This window comes from Pimephales promelas, chromosome 1, assembly GCF_988280905.1.
Source record: "Pimephales promelas chromosome 1, fPimPro1.hap1.1, whole genome shotgun sequence".
Lineage (NCBI taxonomy): Eukaryota > Metazoa > Chordata > Actinopteri > Cypriniformes > Leuciscidae > Pimephales > Pimephales promelas.
In genome coordinates, this window is record NC_142769.1 from 35,222,768 (window position 1) to 35,243,323 (window position 20,556).

At 35.9% G+C, this 20,556-nt stretch overlaps 1 protein-coding gene across 2 annotated transcripts; it reads left to right on the plus strand.

Moving 5' to 3' along the window:
• Positions 1-2,090: 2,090 nt before the first annotated feature.
• Positions 2,091-20,169, plus strand: cars1 (cysteinyl-tRNA synthetase 1). 2 transcript variants are annotated; one of them, XM_039666870.2, is made up of 23 exons: positions 2,092-2,248; positions 3,563-3,799; positions 4,375-4,466; positions 5,790-5,878; positions 6,188-6,284; positions 6,439-6,537; positions 7,734-7,883; positions 8,735-8,875; positions 9,287-9,375; positions 9,503-9,624; positions 10,004-10,116; positions 10,282-10,410; positions 11,258-11,387; positions 14,180-14,283; positions 15,858-15,955; positions 16,051-16,240; positions 16,480-16,548; positions 16,735-16,816; positions 16,997-17,077; positions 17,152-17,219; positions 18,223-18,282; positions 18,800-18,883; positions 19,045-20,169. In XM_039666870.2, the coding sequence occupies exons 1-23, from the start codon at positions 2,227-2,229 to the stop codon at positions 19,171-19,173; spliced, it is 2,475 nt and encodes an 824-aa protein (XP_039522804.1). In that variant the 5' UTR covers positions 2,092-2,226; the 3' UTR covers positions 19,174-20,169. The 2 variants fall into 2 exon arrangements, with proteins under 2 accessions (XP_039522805.1, XP_039522804.1); XM_039666871.2 differs by lacking the exon at positions 3,563-3,799 and having other exon boundaries at positions 2,091-2,248.
• Positions 20,170-20,556: the final 387 nt, after the last annotated feature.

A 20,556-nucleotide genomic window follows, 5' to 3' on the forward strand; every position in this document is an offset into this window, starting at 1 on the left:
TTTTTTGTTTGTTTTTTTATAAATAAGCTTTAGGTTATTTGTGTTTTATTAAAAAGATTTTCACAGAACAATTTCGATGAAATGGCCCTTGTGCAGAGCCCCTGCATAGCCCACTGCATAGGCCTACCTCATGTCAACCTTTTCTTGACCCTCAAACACAAACGACACAACAGAACATCAACAACCACTAGGCTTTTGAATTATACATCTTGTTTTGTTATTAGCCCGCCCTTTAAAGAAAATAAACAGTGTCGTTTTTCTGAATGCCAACTTAGATTAATATTGTATCTTGACATCATTTCAGCTTCTACTTTTAGATACATTGCATGAATACTGTTAAGACGACGTTAACATGATGAATGTATTGCTTTAACCGAAATTGCAGTGCCCTGATGTCTTTGTATCTTCTGAAAGTCATGTTGTAGCCTGAATAACAGATTACCATTGCATGTATTACTGTCCGTCACTGTGATGCATTATGGTCTTTTGATCACTGTCACACACTGTCTATGGTCACCCAGGCCTGTCGTCACCTCGTCATTCCAGACAGTCACACATGCGGTTGCATGCTGACAACTACATGAGGCTTCAGCTGGAGATACGACATGAATGAAAGTTATTTGCAGTTCTTGTAATGACTATATTTTCGCATCGGATACCGCAGTTGACTTTCTTCTAATCTAAGTGTGAATCCAGGAGGATCTGAATCACAAAGAACAGGAATTATCAACCACTATGCTGTGTTGTGTGATTTAGCCTATAAGTGTTTCCTTGTAAATCGAATTACCACTTGGACTATTTGGATACTCAACACAGGATATGCATTTTATGTGTATACATGACGTGTTTCACACAGCAGGATATGACCTCTCAACAACTCGACATGGTCAACACACAAATAATAAATCCGAGGACTACGTGTACGCTCGCTGTCACTCTCTCAATGGCACATTCCATTGACATTCTGTGACGGGTGGGAATTCTGTCTGGAGTCACAAACCAAAGATAAGAGCTGTCTGAGTGACAGGGTCCTTGACCTATCATAGACATGTACACTAGACCTCACCTTGGGGTTCTAAGCATGCGTCAAAACCGCCACCATCTTGGAACAGGGGTCTTGTCAAAGTAACGCTGCTATCTCTGCCTTTACTCCGAATTCATTGATGGTGGCAGACTTTTGTGCAGCGTATGATGTTCACGGATGAAATCTGAACTTTTTAAAAACTGTTTTTTTTATTATTTTTTATTTTTATTTCTTTTTGGAATCAATGATAAATACATGTCTGACTGATGGAACAAATAAAAAAAACAAGAAAAATCACATTCATGATGATTCATGGTGATTTTATTTCCGTTAGACCTGTGTCTACTACATTGACGCTGATGGATTAAAGTGGAGGGACTCCCCTGTTTCAAGAATGCTGCTGTTAATAATAATGATAATAATAATAATAATAATATGTGGTGATTTATTTTAATGTTTATTAATCTAGATAGGATAATATTTCTTTTTTTAGTAATGCCATAAGCAGGTTACACATAAATAGAAAGAATCCTCATTCTATTAATTTATTTGTAATTTTTAGAAAACTTTGCCATTTTAAAGGGATAGTTCACCCAAAATGAAAATGCAGTCACCCTCTCGAGGTAATACTTGGATTCCCCCTAGCGTCCTGTGTTTACAAATTTCAGAGAGGGAAAAAAAGAAAGAGAATGAGAGGTGACAACAATCTAATCGAATAATAACAATATGCAAATAAACAATATGTAAATAAACTGAAAACGACACGGTCTTTAAATATGTTTAATATATCGTAGCCTATTTGATCCCAGTAATAAAAATAGGCTAGATTAAATGCCTACCCTTAATATTTAAAATGTAAGCAATTATTTTAAAATTACTTTAATTTCTAATACTGTTATAATTATAATAATTATAACAGTTATAATAATTACAAAAATTTTAATAATTATATAGGCCTATATAATTATTTTCGACATGAGACTTTTATTTTGGAACAAAAGGAGCTTTAATGTTTGCCGGAAGTAGTATGCTGTGTAATCGCATAATCGCCGTAGAAGAGCAAAAGCATCGGATCTGTATATTATAAAACACGCAACGAAAGTCGTGTAAATTATCTAGAGATCCGTAAAGCAGCATTGATTTCGTGCATGTCCTGTGTTTCATTGTTCCGGACACGTTATTGTTGCATCAGATAGAGGAAAATGGCAAGCAAAGGAGATATAGGTAATGTTTCTCTATTTACTTATTTCACTTTTCTTGCGATGTAACTGGCATGCTGTATGCTACTTGAACATTAATGCGTGTTCGTTCTGTTAGACCTGTTTAAAGTGATTAATTAATGCTGATTCTATTCAAACCTGCAGCTGTTACAAGATTTTCCCACTATTTATTCTACTATTTTACCGCTCTTAACATAAACATGTAACGTTAATGTTGTATGTGGGAACATCCCTGAGTCTCTCCTATTGCTGTTTCACTGTCTGTCATATTGTTTTATTAGCCCGTGTCTGAATATTGCTTTGACAGGTGAGATGAAATCAGACAGTCGAAAAAGTGAAACACTTATGGCACATAAGGAGTGAAATATTTTCATATTTAAGTAGATTTGGGAATCGAATGGTATTTACCTCTTCCTGATCCTTGACATTTACATTAATTATTCTGTGATGGGTATTTTTGTGAAAGAAATGAAGCCTGTTGCAAAATAATAATTATAATCTGATTTCATCAGATGAGAATCTTTTAGAGAGCATACACAGACACACAAATAAGTCAGATTTATTCATCCTCGACTCTTTCATAAATGTTTTTAATTTAATAAAGAAAAGATTCATAATAATCTATATCCTTTTTTTGCTCTTTCCCATATTGCACACATTCTGCAGAATTTTGTCATGTATTTTTTTTTCACAACAGTACCTTAATCAGTGTTATTTTAGCATATTTGTATTATTTTGAGTTAGATTTTATTTCTTATATTTTCACAATTTATTTTTAGTCTAAGTTTTATTGATTTAGTTCTGGGCTCTTGTCATTTTTTATTATTATGATAATATATTTAAATATATTTATATTTAAAAAAAATTATTTCAGTTTTTTTTAATTTAACTTTACGTTTAACGTCTTTAACGTTATTTAATTTAATTTTATTTAATTTCAGTTAGTTGCCAAGGCAACATTTCTCATATTCATTTCAATCTAATTTTATTTTTATCTTATTTTAGCTTTATTTCAATTAACGAAAGGATTTTTAATGGTTTTACACTACTTTTAACAATAACAAAAACAATTTTAATTTAAGTTAATTTCAAAACAGTATCATTGAAGTTACCCTCAATAATAAAATGAATTGACATAGTTGTGAGTGTTGTTGTCCAAAAGCGTATGATCAGATTATTACAGTTTAATGTTTCAGAGGAGTGAGGTTAGAAAGGATCACAGGCGTCATCACAGGCATTCTCCTACGGGCCCCTTGCTCATTTCTAATGTCTGCTCCTCTATGTGTTTATGTGTGTCTATGCCCTTTTGTTTTCCCAGCCTTTGATTATGGCTTCTTACTGCGCATAAGTGAGGATGCTCGCAGGGTTGAGGCTCTGAATGAGTACTTGAGCAGTCGCAGTTACCTGGCTGGCTACGGGCCTTCGCAGGCGGATGCAGAAGCCTTTGCGCTTCTATGTGGGCCTCCACCTGAGCGGCATGTCCACGCCCTGCGCTGGTACAAACACATAGCCGCCCTGAAGCCCCAAACGAATGACCAGACCTCAGAATGCAGCAGTGAGTAGACAGAACTCCCCCTGTCATAGTCAGAGTGCATGAACATAGTTTGTAGCTGAACTGTGGTTTCTGCATTTTGTTCTTCAAGTTAGTGGTTTCTGTGCTGAGGACATCGGCAGAATGTGTTGCATAAGTCTGAGGGTCTTTGGTTTGTTATTAATACATTATCTGAGGTGTTGACAGGAATCTGACAACGAGTGTAGTCAAGTTTATTCTGAACCGTACCGGAATGAGTTGAGTTATAGGTGACTTGCCCACATTGAGGTGTTTGTGGTTTTAAACAACTCTTTCTCTATGTGCAATGTTCAGTTTGCACATTGTTCGTTTCATTTTCACTTTGTGTGTGCGTCATCTTTATCTATACATGTTTTATGTTTTCTAAGAGAAGAAAACCTCATTATATACTTTTGCAGCAGGTGTGCAACAACAGCTATTTCCCACAGTGCACCTGTTGTCTCGACACAAATGCTGTATAGTTTTGGGATTGATTACTATAAATAAATCTATAGCTCTGACTCATTTTTGTACTAAACAAAGTCATTTTGGTTAAAAAAAAATTGTCTCTTGTTTTTCAGCAAAGGGAAAGCGGGTGCAGCCACCATGGTCTCCCCCACAAGGAACAGACATTGCGAAGTTGCGTCTTTACAACAGCCTCACACGGACCAAGGTATGAAAGATAAAACAACATGGCTTCAATTTTATACAATACTTTTCCCTTACTGCAGTATCTCAATACATTTTTCAAAAGTCTGGGGTCAAAAGTACATTTTTATTTAAGAAATTAATTTATTCAGCAACAATGCAAGAAAGTGATCAAAAATAGCTGCAAAGACATGTACAGTGGTGTGAATAAGTTTGGACACCCATGCTAAAGTTGCCTAAAAAGAGGAATAAAAAATCATCTTTTGGATAATGATCTTAATGCCTTAATTAGAAAAATGAGGAAAACTCCAACCTTTAAGGAAACAAATTTTCTTTGTGAATGAATAATGTATCATAAATAAATAAATGTTTTTCCTTAAAATACAGGGTGCATAAGTCAGGACACCCCTATGTTAAATAGGCAAATTTTTATTTTTAAAAGCCAGTTACTTCATGGATCCAGGATAATATGCGTCCTGATAAAGTTCCCTTGGCTTTTGGAATTAAAATAGTCCCACATCATCACACACCTTCCACCACACCCAGAGATTGGCATGGGGTACTTTCCATAAGATCATCTTTCAATGCAAATCAAACCAGCTATTAGGCTAACTGAAGTAAAACCATGCCAATCTCTAGGTGTGGTGGAAGGTGTGTGATGATGTGGGTCTATTTTAATTCCAAAGGCCAAGGGAACTTTATCAGGACGCATATTATCCTGGATCCATGAAATAACTGGCTTTTAAAAATAAAAATCTGCCTGACTCTATGGGAATTTAACATAGGGGTGTCCTGACTTATGCACCCTGTATTTTAAGGGAAAACATTTATTTATTTGTGATGCATTATTCATTCACAAAGAAAATGTGTGTCCTTAAAGGTTGGAGTTTTCCTCATTTTTCTGATTAAGGCATTAAGATCAATATCCAAAAGAGCATGGGTGTCCAAACTTATTCACACCACTGTACATTGACACTGAAGATTGGAGAAATGATGCTGAAAATCTAGCTCCGCCATCTCACCAGGAAGCCTTGGTGAGCGTAAGAGACTTGTTTCAAAAACATTACAAATATTTTACCCCAAACTTTTGAATGGTATTTTACATGGATAGGAGCATTTGAATTCTGTTCCAATTTTGGGAAAATCTACAGAATTCATTGTTGTTGGCATTGCCGGTAATGAGTAATCAGTAAAGTTGCTGTTTGGCAAATTGGCAACTCTGCTGGTTGAAATTGAACAGTACAAGTTCTTGTTGGTTCTGTTCTTTGTTGTTATTGTCAGAGGTGTATTGGATGATGGCAATAAACCGCCAGTATCATTCATACCTGTTCTGTTTTATGTCTTATAGGAGGTGTTTGTACCACAGAAGGGCAACAGGGTTTTGTGGTACTGCTGCGGCCCCACGGTGTATGACGCCTCTCACATGGGCCATGCCAGGTGACATATTCCCCATCCATTCATACATGTTTCTTTGTTTTCAGTGTCCCCCAGCTGTTCAAAACAGCCCAATAGACAGAACAACGGTCAATGAAAAGGCTGAAACAGACATTCAGCCATTCAATCTGAGCTAAGGATTTGTTAGTGTGTGCATATGAGGCTGTAAACCAAATCAGAAAGCACTTTGAATTATTGTGTTTGAATATGGTTCGGTGAAATACACAGAGAAAGTTTTCCATCCAAGGCCCTTGCAGTGTACAGTATCAGTTCTCTGTATTTCAAGAGGATTCAGTGTCCTTGTTCTTTCAGGTCCTACATATCTTTTGACATACTCCGGAGAATACTGAAGAATTATTTCAAATATGACGTCTTCTACTGTATGAACATCACAGATATTGATGACAAAGTAAGAGCGGCGCTTATGATACTCTAGTCTGAATGTAAACTTTTGTTTTCTTTATTACCTCTTTAACTCTTTTGGTCATATAAAATGAATCTAAAGGTCACATGCAATACAATTTTCTCAAAATACGATCATCAGTGTGACTTCTTCGTTTCAGATCATCAAAAGAGCCCGACAGAACTACTTGCTAGAGCAGTACAGAGAGAAGAAGCCCAGTGCCTCTCAGATACTGCAGGATGTGTTAGCAGCCCGAACGGTGAGGGGAAAACTACATCTCTCGTACAGTGAAGTGAACGCCAGGGGTAGTTTGGACAAAATAAGTACGGTTATTATCTACTCAGACTTGTGGGGTTCAGTGCCGTTATGAGTTTTCTTTTCTGTGGAACCTAAGGTCTGAATTCACCATGAAATCAAAATAGAGCATACTACTAATGAAATATTTAGTGTTTATTATAAATCTTTTGAAAAGTGCCCCCGTAATGTTTTATCAAAAATATAAATGGTCCTTCTCCCTCGCAAAGACATTTCTTCTCTGATTATTACAGCTACCTGTCACTCAAATGAAAAGATCACAGTAAAAAAAAAAAACAAAGATTCATCAATCCAATCAGTTCCCATGGGACAAAATCAAGTCCCACCCTACACTTTTTATTCCTTCTTCAAGAATACATTTCACTCGATATGAAAGTCACAATAGAGAAGGCCGTTACAATGATCATTTCATTCGGGATTTAAGATTATCAGAAATGGTTAAATTTGAATTATTTTCTGTAAATTAGTAGCTTTTAAACAGAAGGGTTTAGCAAACTTCCAAGGGTGCCACACGATGACTTAAAATTATATATATATTTTTTTTAAATCTAACTTGATTAAAATACTAAAATCACAAATCAACCTAAAATTTTTTTATTGAAGAACACCACGAATTAGTATCTTCTTTAATCACAAAATGAATTGTGGTTAGTTATTTTTGATATATCAACATTCCTTGTTTGAGAACAAGCAGCATTGTTATATTTACAGCAGAAATACCAAAAGAAAATATATTAGCCAATATATTTTGAAAATTTCAAGTCAAAAAGGTTAAAAACATGTGCTCTAAATGACACTATTATGAATACACTTTTCTTCTAATAGTTCAGATCTGTCTCCAGTTATCACTAAACTCATTATCAGTCATTATTATCAGTGTGTGCTGCTGCCTTATGGTGGCACAAACCTTCCAAGTGAACATTAACAAGGTAATAAAGATTTATACGTACTGCTGAAGTACTGGCCGAGCTGCTATTAACTAATGAAAATAAATGATTTTGCTTAAGAGGTTTAAGCAGCTCTGAAGAACCCTCAAACCCTATAGACAGTTAGTGACTGGCCTTCCCACAAATGTTTTCATAGCTTTCATCTCGTTCTCCATCACTGTGCTTTAAAGTAATTTGGTTTTATTGTGTTTAGCCTTTTAAAGCCAAGCTTGCTGAGACTACTGACCCAGATAAGAAGCAGATGCTGGAGAGGCTGGATACAGCTGTAGACGCTGCCCTGGGTCCCCTGCAGATGGCAGTGCAGAGCAACGCTGCGGACCATTCACTCCAGAATCACGCACAGGTAGATGATTCGCACTGCGTTTTAAAAACACATATGACCTAGTTTGATCAAGGCTATGTCTGAGGCATTCTGTTCCATATCATTTGGCTGGTGATGATATTCTGTGCCACATCTATCAAATTTGTATTTATAGTGTGATTCTTAAAGGAGTAGTTCACTTTTAAATAAACTTTTGCTGATATTTTACTCACCCCCATGTCATCCAAGATGCCCATGTCTTTCTTTCTTCAGTTGAAAATAAATTAAGGTTTTTGATGAAAACATTCCAGGATTTTCTCCATATAATGGACTTCATTGGGAACCAAACGGTTCAAGGTCTAAATGAGAGTTTCAGTGCAGCGTCAAAGGGCTTTAAACGACACCAGACGATGAATAAGGGTCTTATCAAGGACCCTTCGAGACATGACTTGAAAAATAATAAGGGTCTTATCTAGGACCCTTCGAGACATGACTCGAAAAAAGATTTGTTGATTTTGATGAACCAGTTTGAACAGGAGAGTCACAAACGCGCATCACAGAACAGAGCAAGGGGACCATTTGTGCTTATAAAACTTTTTTATTTATTTTTTAAATTAGCGATCGTTTCGCTAGATGAGACCCTTTTTCATCGTCTGGTGTTGTTTAAAGCCCTTCGAACAGTTTGCACTTAAACTCTCATTTTGACCTTGAACAGTTTGGTTCCCTGGAATGTTTTCATCAAAAACTCAAATTTCTTTTCGACTGAAGAAAGAATGACATGGATATCTTGAATGACATGGGGGTGAGTAAATTATCAAAAGTTGTTTTTTTTTAAGTGAACTACTCCATTAAATCGACTTCTCTTCTTTTTTTTTTATTGTTTTCATTTTTAGGTTTTATTGGAGGAGGCCAAGGACCTTTTGTCAGAATGGTTAGACTACCAATTTGGGAGCCAAGTGACAGAAAACTCAATCTTCTCTTTGTTGCCAAATTACTGGGAGGGAGAATACCATAAAGACATGGAAGCCCTCAATGTGAGTGAACTAGTACTGATGGGAAATTCAAAAGCTTTAAAATGACCCAACTATGACTTATATTTATATAGTTCAAATGTTTGGGGTGGTTATTGATTGAAATCACTTCAAAAAAAGAAAATAAGGTTAAATACAACGTGCAGTGGAAGTCTGTCATATAGGCTACATAAAATTATAATTGTGTGCTTGTGACATGGGTTTTAATGGTCAGACTTTTGTTTTTGTAATCAGGCTCTGAAAAATTATATAAAAATTTGGATTTGAATTTATTGGCCATTATATCGGTTAACGGCTTTTAAATATAAAGAATTATCGGTTATCGGCCAAAATGTTCATATTGGTGCTGCATCCCTAGTTAAAACGTGTTAACTCTGAGCAGTGACATCAGCCTGTGGTGTTTTTGATTGACAGGTCCTCCCTGCTGATGTTCTCACACGGGTCAGTGAATACGTTCCGGAGATTGTGGCTTTTGTCAAAAAGATTGTGGACAATGGTTATGGGTAAGACTAGAGATGTTTTCTTTCTAGATTGTTCGGTTATTTTGATATTTCATAATATGCCCCTTTTTAAAAAAGTCAGTACTTTCCTAGAATGCCTATAAATTAATTTTCTTTATTTTCTCACAAGATATGAGTCAAATGGGTCAGTATATTTTGACACGGCAAAGTTTGATGCCTGCCCTGCTCATTCTTATGCCAAACTGGTACCAGAGGCTGTTGGAGATCAGAAGGCTCTTCAAGAGGGAGAAGGTACAGGAATAAATTGCAATATATCCTTTAAACTGATTCACTCTTTATTTTTCTTTTGAAAATTGATCTTTGAAAAGTACAATAAATGTATGCAGTTCAGGTGTCTATCGTTTCCATGGCAACGTGTTGTTGAATGGCAACGCGATATTGCTATAAAGCAACTGCCTTGATGCTCACCAAAAGTTATCAGATAATGCTTATAGCTCGAATCATAATCTACGCAGTGGATACAATAAACCATAATCATCTATTGTATAACAGAGCATTTGGACCTAATGCAGTTGCTTGTACTCTGAATTCTTTTCATGAAAAGTGTTGGCTTCAGTGTTCACCTGGACCTTAAATGTTTTGTTTTTTTGTGTTTTTTTTTCTTTTGCAGGAGACTTGAGTATCTCAGCAGACAGACTCAGTGAAAAGAGGTCACAGAATGACTTTGCACTGTGGAAGGCCTCCAAGCCTGGAGAACCATCTTGGGATTCCCCTTGGGGAAAGGTGAGCACACATCAGGCAAACATGCTTGTTACTTTTGTTAAGTTCGGAAAATGAATGACGACTTGGCAGCTTAGTAGGCCTAACATGGTACAACAAAGGTTTGAATGCATCGCCCATGTTGTCAAGTTGGGATGAACATTCACAGCTCTGCTGGGGTTGTTACAGGGGAGACCTGGATGGCATATTGAGTGTTCCGCCATGGCTGGATCCATATTGGGAGAGTCTATGGATATCCACGGAGGAGGTTTTGACTTGCGTTTTCCTCATCATGACAATGAATTGGCACAATCTGAGGTGAGAAAATTACTAGGTGCTCACTGCTCATATAAAAAATATGTCCAGTAGCCATTGTTGAAAAGCTATCATTAGAATCCAGTTCATTATTCCATACTGCCTAATGCTTCATTCACGTCACGTTGAAATTACCATAATTGCTTCTGACTAGTTAAAACGAATGTCTTTGCCAGACTTTTAATTAAAGTCCCCCTGTAGTCAAAAGTTTTATCCCTAAAAGCTCATCTTTGACCAGCAAAATGGCGTTTTTAACGTTTTAAACGTTTTTTCCTTAAAATAGCTTGAATGTAAGTCGACACCATTTCCTCATTTAGTATGTGTGGTTCTCTGAATATGCAAATTAGCCCCACCTCCACTCACTCACACCAGCTCAGAGATCCATTTGTTGACGTGATTGGTTACAAGATAGTTTGTGACGTCAGAAACACCAGCGATTTCAAACCGCATTTGGCGCACTGCAGTTTAAAATACTGAACAATGCTGTTGACTTGCACATGGTTTGTCTGAAACACCACCACCACCATATAAATAACATTTAAAAGCTTAAAAATAAAAACATATTTCTGTTTGATGTGCATGCTATTATAGTCATTAACAGGTGCTCTTTTTTTCTACAAGAGCATAGAGAGGAAATAATAAGGGGGTGATTTAAATATTTTGCTGTCATTGACTACAAAGCTTTTTTTGAGCACTGCCATGTAAACTAATTTATTCTTGTAAAAAGTAAATCTGAAGACTGGTGGTAAAGAACTTGATCCTAGTCCTGGATTCCTGTTTGTCACACCTTTTAAAGTTGCAAACAGTATGTCTGGATTAAAGTTTTATTAACATTGTATGTTTTTTATAGGCTTACTTTGAGAATGATCACTGGGTACGGTATTTCTTGCACACGGGTCACCTGACCATCGCCGGATGCAAGATGTCCAAATCTCTGAAGAACTTCATTACTATCAAAGATGCCCTGGCCAAACATACGGGTAATTATGTTACAATTAAAGTTAGAATCGCTGTGTTTTTAGACATCTGCATATGGGTCAAAGATTTGTTGCTCTTTTTTGGTCTGATATTTATGGTTTCAAAAATGCGATTGAAATATTTTTACCGTAATTTGAATAATCCTTTTTTTTTTTCAATTTTCAAATTAAAATTATTTTTTAAGATTATTATTTGAAAATGAAAAAAATACATTTTTTATCATATGACAATAAAAATATAAAAGTACCCCTTTAGACCTTTTTGGCTGTGTCAAGGTCATTATACAAGCCTCTTTGTATATTATCACACATTTCATCCTCTTAAATTAAAAGGCAAGGCAAGTTTAGTTATATAGCACATTTCATACACTATGGCAATTCAAAGTGCTTTACAGACAGGAATTAAATTAAAAGCAAGGAAAATTAAAACAGTTAAAGGTGCATTGCGCAACTTTTTATATTAAAAATAGCCGTTTTCTAACCCATACATGCTTAAACAATCGCCTGATGGGCTGAATGAGCCCTTCTTTGATCACTGCGATCGCCTCTATAATCCTGTACAGTGAAATATATAAGAGGGATTCGGGCTCGAATCTGAGACTGGGCGTGACGTCATGCGCGTTCACGCTCGCCTGGCTATGTCTGGCAGGTTCGTGGAGCTATTCGCCGCCGTTCTGCGTATCAGAGATGACAACTCGAGCGACACAACTCTAGTCAGCTTTCCACAAAAGTAGACGATGGATTCAAAGGGGCTGTTTACACCTGGTCACTTCATGTGTTTTCTGTGATCGGATAGCTATTCGATCGTGAAAAGACAAGGGTGTAAATGCCCTCCGAAACGCATTCGAGACGGATTTGAATCCGATCGCTCTTGACCCGGGAAGTTCGAATCTGCGAATTTATTGCCAACTTTACTCAACTGTGATATGGGCCGCATTCCAGACGAAACTGGACAAGTGTAAATGCATCTGGTTGTTGAAACCAAGCTATAGGTTATGTCATGTTATTTTAGTCATATATGACGACGCGCATCACCTCAGATGAGCAGCTGAGCTGAGCCCCTTCATCAAGTCAGCGCCGCAATCTATCGCAAATCAAAGTGAAAGTAAGTCGCAGACGCTTAACACTACCATCTTCATTAAAAGTAAAGAAATGAAATGATCTTACCAGGCCTGTTGCCGATCTCTCTTATTGCTGTCTTTGAAATTAGCCGATGATTAATAAAATCCAGCTCATATCTGTTGCTTTCGGTGACGTGCACTTCATTTAATCTGTATATGGCACGGAAAGAGACCGGCTTGTAGCTCATTGCAAACCCCAACGCAAACTCCACGTGAGACAGAAAATAAAACTTCAGTCTGTCCAGTGCCAGGCGTCGGAATAAGACGAGAGTCAGCATCGGGAAGCTTTCAACAAACGGAGAGATCTCCGGTCGGCTCTAGGGCTCAAACACGTCCTATACAAAGTGATAACTGAACGTGTTTCCATAATAATTCAATCATAAGTGGCTACAGTAAGCACAGGGAGATAGATGGAAACAAAAACCGAAGTTTTCTACTACCCCCGTTTCCCCCTCTCACACACATTAGTGTGTAATTTACTCGAATGACTTTCCTTTCATATATTTTAAATGACTTGCAGAATTATTACTGTATTGCCTCATTATGACTGTAACAAAAGATGTGTGCCGCACAGTGTGCTCCTTAGGTTATGAACAGCTCGTGCAAACGTACATGTGTGTGTGTGTGTGTGTGTGTGTGTGTGTGTGTTCCTCCATGAACGCGCACAGCTCTGGTTGCAGTTTCGCTTGTCGCCAGAGGGGGCGTAGTTCTGCAAAAACCCAGAGACTTGCGTTTAGCTCCTTTAAAAGAGTAAAATTATGATACATGGATAAACTTCTCATCTGTATCGTATTTCCCAGCTTTACTCTGAGATTTTCCCATGGTGATTAGTGATTACATTGTGTCTGTGGTGTTCTTTTGGCACGCCTAAGAAATCTATTGGACTTCTCTGATAGACCCAATTTTTCCCTAAAATCGGTCTGGGGAGCTCTTGGATGGACTCACGGGATAACCTCCGGTTCACTGCCCCATCAGTCCGCAAAAACCCATTTGTCCAGAAGCTCTACGAATGGAATCAATCCAGTCCACACCCCACAAAACCTTGAATTTAATTGCACATCAAACTCACTACTCCACCCAAGTCATCATCATGGTTTCATCTCTCGAGTTCCCCTATTAAGTAATTGATGTTTGTCTCTTACCCAATTCTCAGTGCCACAGTGGATACAGTTATACAGAGAATTAAAAGAGTAATAAGATGAAATAAACTTCTCAACTGGCAAAACACCGGTGTATCATATTTTGCACAGCTGCTCGTTCTACTGTGAGAAGGGCATGTTTTGTTCAGGTCAAATAGAGAATGTAAAAGAATATTACTCTCATGAATTTTGACATTGGAAATGTTCTAAAGCTTTTTTGAAAATAATGATCAAGTAAACTTCAAGGTTCAAGGAAAGTGTTTCTGCTTGATAGAGACACCACCTGTCATTTTAACCAACATTATTGCAAAGATTACTAAGACCGTGGCACATAACAGAATTTTTTAGATTTCTCATAGAAATGTATCCTTATCTTTCATTAACCCATGTGAGTTACTGTGTTGTCCATACTTTTTTGTTTGTGTGGTAATTTCTTTTCTCCCTTATACATTTTTCCCAGTAATTATCTGCAAACTACGAAAGGATGTTTTGACAAAGTTTTGACATTGTGCGTTTGTGCTCTGTTTCCTTTTAGCGAGGCAGCTTCGTTTGGCCTTTCTGATGCATTCATGGAAAGACACGTTGGATTACTCCAACAACACAATGGAGTCAGCCATCCAATATGAGAGATTCATAAATGTGAGTTAGAAACCAAGAAGGAAGATAAAGTAGGGGGAAACACCCAAAAATTCAGTCTATCCAAATGTAATATGTGCCACTTTTTAGCATACAGAATCCTCATGAGTGCACAATAGGTTTATCTAGATTCCTTCATGAACCCAGAAGGTCGGAGAATAGCAGGTGTCCTTCAGGGCGCATTAATTCTGTCTTGCGCTTCTTTCTTTCTATCAATTACTCTTGTCACCAAGGAATATAACATGGGCAGAGCTCCAAATTTCTTGCCTGATACTCACACAGGCAGCTATTAGCATGGGAAGTATGTGAAGGTTACTTATGACTGACCTACATGCTTTATTTTTTTAGACCAGCCTCACCTGAACTTGAGGTTTGGTTTTTAATGAGACACACCATGTTTTTCCTCTACCGCAGTGTGCCTCCATAGCCTGTACTTGAGTGAACATTAAGATGGCTTTTTAGAGGGTGATGCAATACGAGTGCAATTCCCTCAACAGAGATTGGCTTAAATAAAACTGCAGATGAATAGATATTCTGAGGTCCCAAATTAGAAGTAAAAGCTGTAAATATTCAAGCAAAGTAAATTAAAAAGCTGAGGGTGTTGTTAGTGTCTGTACAGAGAGGAATGTTACATACTTTATAAACAAAGTACAAATGGTCTAGAAATAGCAATTCTTTTAGTTCAATCAATCAATATTTATTTATTACAACACTGAAGCTGAACCATTTTTTCCCCCCAAAAAATTAAGACAAAACAACAACGATAATGTGCAAAATAAAAAAAATTTAATATATAATCAAAATATGTAATAAATGTATGTCACAGAAAACACAGAATGACTCAACAAATGCTATGATATAAAAGCCAGTCTAAATAAATGGATCTTAAGCTTAGCTTTTAAAAGGGCCTAAGTCAGTAATTGTTCGTAAATCGGCTGGTAGCTTTTTCCTGCCGAGTTGAAGTGCTTCAAAACTGCCTCAAGAAAGATATTTATGAATTATGCTAAAAATTAATTGATGCATGCAAGTTCTTTTCTACCCTTGAAGTAATAGGACCTGGTGGGGTTTTTTTTATTTTTTTATTTTAGGGACTGTGGATTGTCTCAATATGTTAACTCTTAGTATGGTCAAATATTTTTAAAACACTTAAATTAAAGGAATATGATGGATTTAACGAGCTCTATCAACAGAATCTGTGGTTTGTTGTTTATTACCACAGAAAATGCTCTATTATTTAAAGGTTTGGCATTTTGATAACCTTTAGGATGGTAAAATATATATTTTAAATACTTTTTGTTCAGAAAGGATATGATAAATTGATCAAAAGTGACTTTTACATATTTACTTTTTTAATTGAATTTAGCAAGCAAGTCTTTTAAATCCTGAGAAAAATATGGATCACAGTTTCCACAAAATATTAAGCAGTCAAACCATTTTCAGCTGTGATAATAATAACAATAAATTACATTTTGTATAAACAAATATAATAATGGTATGGTGCATCAAATATAAGAACAGAAAGGTGAAATTTAAACTCATCCCACAGTTCATTCAGTTCTTATTTTGTGTTTACACAGGAGTTCTTCTTAAATGTTAAAGATATTCTGAGGAGCCCAACAGACATCACTGCCCAATTTGAAAAATGGGAAGCTGGGGAGATTGAACTGAACAAAAGGTGATGCATACGTTCCTTAATTTTTAATGTTGTCTTTGTCTTGAAAGTAAAGTGTTATCACTCATCATTAAAGTCGTTTGTGTGTGTTTGCGTAGCTTCTGTGAGAAGAAAACCTCAGTTCATGAGGCATTGTGTGACAACATAGACACTCGTTCGGCTCTGGAAGAGATGCGGGCTCTCGTTGGTCTGAGTAACACCTACATGGCTGCCAGAAGGAGTGCAAAACTGCCGCCTAACCGCATGTTGCTGGAGAGCATTGCCCTGTACTTGACCGACATGCTTAAGGTAACATGTCAACTATTTTTTTTTTGGTAAAACAGAGCTTGACTTTTGACATAATTGCAACCTGGATGCAACAAAGGAACAACTGTCTCTGTATTCTCTGTAATCCTTCCCCTAATTGCTACATTAAACCTTAATGTCTAGTCCTTTCTTGAAATCTGCATGAGCCGAGATGTCGAGACAGAATTGAAACTGTGGATGCGCTATGAAGTGCTTGCTAAAGCTGTTTTCTACTTTGACAGACATTTGGAGCAATTGAGGGAACTGAACCCATTGGCTTCCCTGTTGGAGGAAACGGTCAGAATGCTGATGTAAGCAACGCCACTCAGATCATGCTTGATTCACCTTTTTTCTTTCTTTTTTTTATTAAAGTTACAAAGCTAGACTTGTTAAGACGTGTTATTAAAGATTCAATCTAATAATGCTTTCTTGTGGATTGTAAAGATAATGACTAATCTGTCATTAAACTCTACTTAATCTTTTGGTTTCTGTTTCAGTTGGAGAGCACAGTCATGCCCTATTTGTCAGTGCTGTCAGATTTCAGGGAAGACATCAGAAAAATCTCGAGAGAGAAGAAAGGTGAAACTCTCTTGCTGTTTTTTTTATTTATATCTTAGTGTGAATATCTGCTACAATACAAAGTCATTTGGTTTGTTACAAAAATAATGTATGGTTATTGTTGTAGCTCCAGCAGAAAGTTCAGATTGTACTTTTTATGCAGAAAAGGGAATCCATTAGGAAAATTTGCTTGTGTTGCAGTGACAGAACTGCTGAAGCTCTGTGACGAATTGCGTGATGACACTTTACCTGAGCTGGGTGTCCGACTGGAGGATCGTGATGGTAAAGTAAAGAAATAGAGATTAGCTTAAACTAAATGTCATGGAAAATTGCATTATTTTTTTTTCTCCACGAAGGACTCCCCACATCGGTGAAGTTGGTGGACAAAGAAACTCTTCTGAAGGAAAGAGAAGAGAAGAAAAAGGTAATGACAGTCTATATGGCCATGTACTATGAACTCTCTACTCTATATTTACTATTTCAGTGGTGTAGATGTTTTATCCCATTTTACATACAGTACTGCCAGTGATGTACTCGTTGTACTACACCTTGTTGCGTTAAAAAATAGCCATTAATCAGATCAAAGTTATCTCACACCACGGTAAGGTGGTGCGTTTTTTTTCTGTCATTGGAAAAAAGTTTCTTTCAATCTCTTTCAAAGCATCACAAAAGAAATGAATCGCATGCAAACCAGGTCATGAAAAATGTATTTAGGTCTTTCGAGCTTGTGAGTGTAAATGCTTGCCTTCTGAATGTATTATAAGGACTCAAGTTGCACAGGTTAATTGCTGTACCTTCTTTGAATTACTCCTTTGAACCTTGTATGCATGCGTGCGTGTGTGGATAACTCTGCTTCGCGTTGTGCCCAACGCCCTTCAGCCGTTAGTTATTCACTTGCATATACAGTGAGGAAAAGGAGTATTTGAACACCCTGCTATTTTGCAAGTTCTCCGACTTAGAAATCATGGAGGGGTTTGAAATTGTCATCGTAGGTGCGTGTCCACTGTGAGAGACATAATCTAAAAAAAATCCAGAAATCACAATATATGATTTTTTTAACTATTTATTTGTATTATGTACAGCTTATGAAAACCCCAAATTCAAAAATTAGGGTTTTTATAAGCTGTAAGCCATAATCATCAAAATTATAACAAATAAAGGCTTGAAATCTCCCTTTGCATGTACTGAGATATAATATATTAATTTCACCTTTTAAGTTGAATTACTGAAATAGATTGACTTTTGCACGATATTCAAATTTTTCAAGTTTGACCTGTATGTATGCATGTATATGTATGTATATATATATGTATGTATATATATATATTTATTAGTCAATTTTTTTAAGTTATATTATATTATATTTTTAATTTGGTTCATTTATTTGACATTAAAATTAATTAATAATATTGTTTTATGTTTTCAAGATGGAAGATGAAAAGAAAAAGAAAAAAGAGGAAGCTGCCAGGAAAAAACAAGAACAAGAGGTGATTAGAGCGATTACAGAAACCACCTGAAGCTAGGGCTGTCAAACGATTAGTCGCGATTAATCACATCCAAAATAAAAGTTTGTTTTTAAATAATATATGTGGGTGCACTGTGCATAATTATTTTGTGTGTATATATATATATATATATATATATAAATACACACACATGCATGTAAATTTAAGAAAAAAATATTATTTATGTATTAAAAAATTTATATTTATATGTAATATAAATTATACATAAATCTATATACAAGAAAATATTTCTTAAATATACTGTATACAAGCATGTTTATGTTTCATATATATAATTATACACAGTGCACCCACATATATTATGTAAACACAAACTTTTATTTTGGATGCGATTAATCGTGATTAATCTTTTGACAGCCCTATAACCTGTCATGTAGAAAGCCTCTCATGTCTATTGTTAAATATATTTATATTTAAGAAAGTATGTTCCCGTTAGTCCTCCGTTGTTTTTGATTATTTGTATATTGTTTTGTGATAGATGGCAAAGTTGGCAAAAATGAAGGTTAAACCCAACGAAATGTTCCGTTCAGAGACTGACAAGTACTCCAGCTTTGATGAAACGGTAATGCGAACCATTCAGTCTTCTTTTGTCTTAAAATTTACTCTTTTATGTTTGATCTATTTCAAGGTGATTATTTGTCGATAGAGGATAGATGAATTTTTAATAATTTGGTTACCTCTATTCAGAAATGCTAATGGTACGTCTGTTCTTTGTTTATACAGGGTTTCCCAACACATGATGCTGAGGGGAAGGAGCTCAGTAAGGGACTGACCAAAAAGCTTCGCAAGCTTTACGAGGCTCAGGAGAAGCTGTATAATGAATACCTTCAGTTGACTCAGAATGGGAGCTGAGAACACGAGGCATTGAGCCTGATGCAACCTGCGATCCGCCCATAGTGTCTGTTGTGAACTTGTCTTTTGTTTGTGAAAAGGCAGCAAAACTTTTGGCTCTTAACTTTGGCAAGGTTTGCCAAATCCTTCTGGTCATGGTTGGAGGATTTTAGTTTTCCTGAAGCTCTGCAAACATGACTTTGAGAGGCATTTTATGACTATGATATCAAGGGTGTATACTTACAATTGTGTGCTTTTTGCACATGTAGAACAAAGATGCAATTATATCAGAATTTTTCTAATGTGGGTTTGGTGGTTTATATGAAGTATGCAACTATTTAGCTTGTTAATGTGGAAATGAATCAAACATTTAATGTTTTCATTATGGATATTTAAAATCTGGCTGATCAAGTGGGTGTTTTCTCTGAAACATGGTTTACAATCAGCTAGTGATAAACATTAATCCAGAATCAAAATATCTCTGATAATACAGGAAAGAAGGGACTTCAGGTTTGTAGTTTTACCACAAATAAAAAAAAAACAGAGACATACATAGGAGCACCAGTTATTGGTAGTCTTTATAGGAACATGAAATGCCAAAATAAAAAAAAAGATATGTTTATTTGTCTCCAATAACTTATTTCTATATATTTTTTCCATGAAAACTTCTTTTAAATTTAGTTGACAGTCAAAAAGCACACAATGCACAGAACTGCATATACCAAACCTGTAAACTTCTTACCTTGACAACATTGTAGACACTAGACGGCTCAAAAGCCATTAACAACATACATACAACTATTAATCATTATACAATTATATAGAAAAAAAACTACAAAAATAAAAAAGTGTGGGGTAATATAAAATGTAATCAGAATAAGGGTAATTTCATGTATTAAACGTTAATGCTGTCTATGCAAGAAGCCTGTGGTTAGTGAAATCGAATTTGTTAATGAATTTTTAGTTGGATATTTTTAATGAATAGATTGACGCAGTTCACAAATCAGATTTGAAGGTTGTTCTGAAGGTATGTAAAAAAAAAAAAAAAAAAAATGTTTACACTTCTGGTCTTTGGGGTCAATATGACCCCACATTGAAATAAATTGGAAATGTGAAAAAAAAATATATAGGCCTATATTTTCTTCATGTGTCCAAAAAAAAAAAACAACAACAACAATCCGGCATAAATCTGAAAATTTTTACACAGAAATGAAGGCCTAGTACTAGAGCATAAATGTAATGTATCATAAAAAAAAATAATATTTCATATGCAGACTAATGGTGTTGAGGAATTGTGTGGTATGTGGATACAAATGTACTTTATATTTTCAAAAACACAGAATTAATTAATAGATGAGAAGTAAACAACAACAAAAGATATAGTATTTGTATGATTAAAAATGT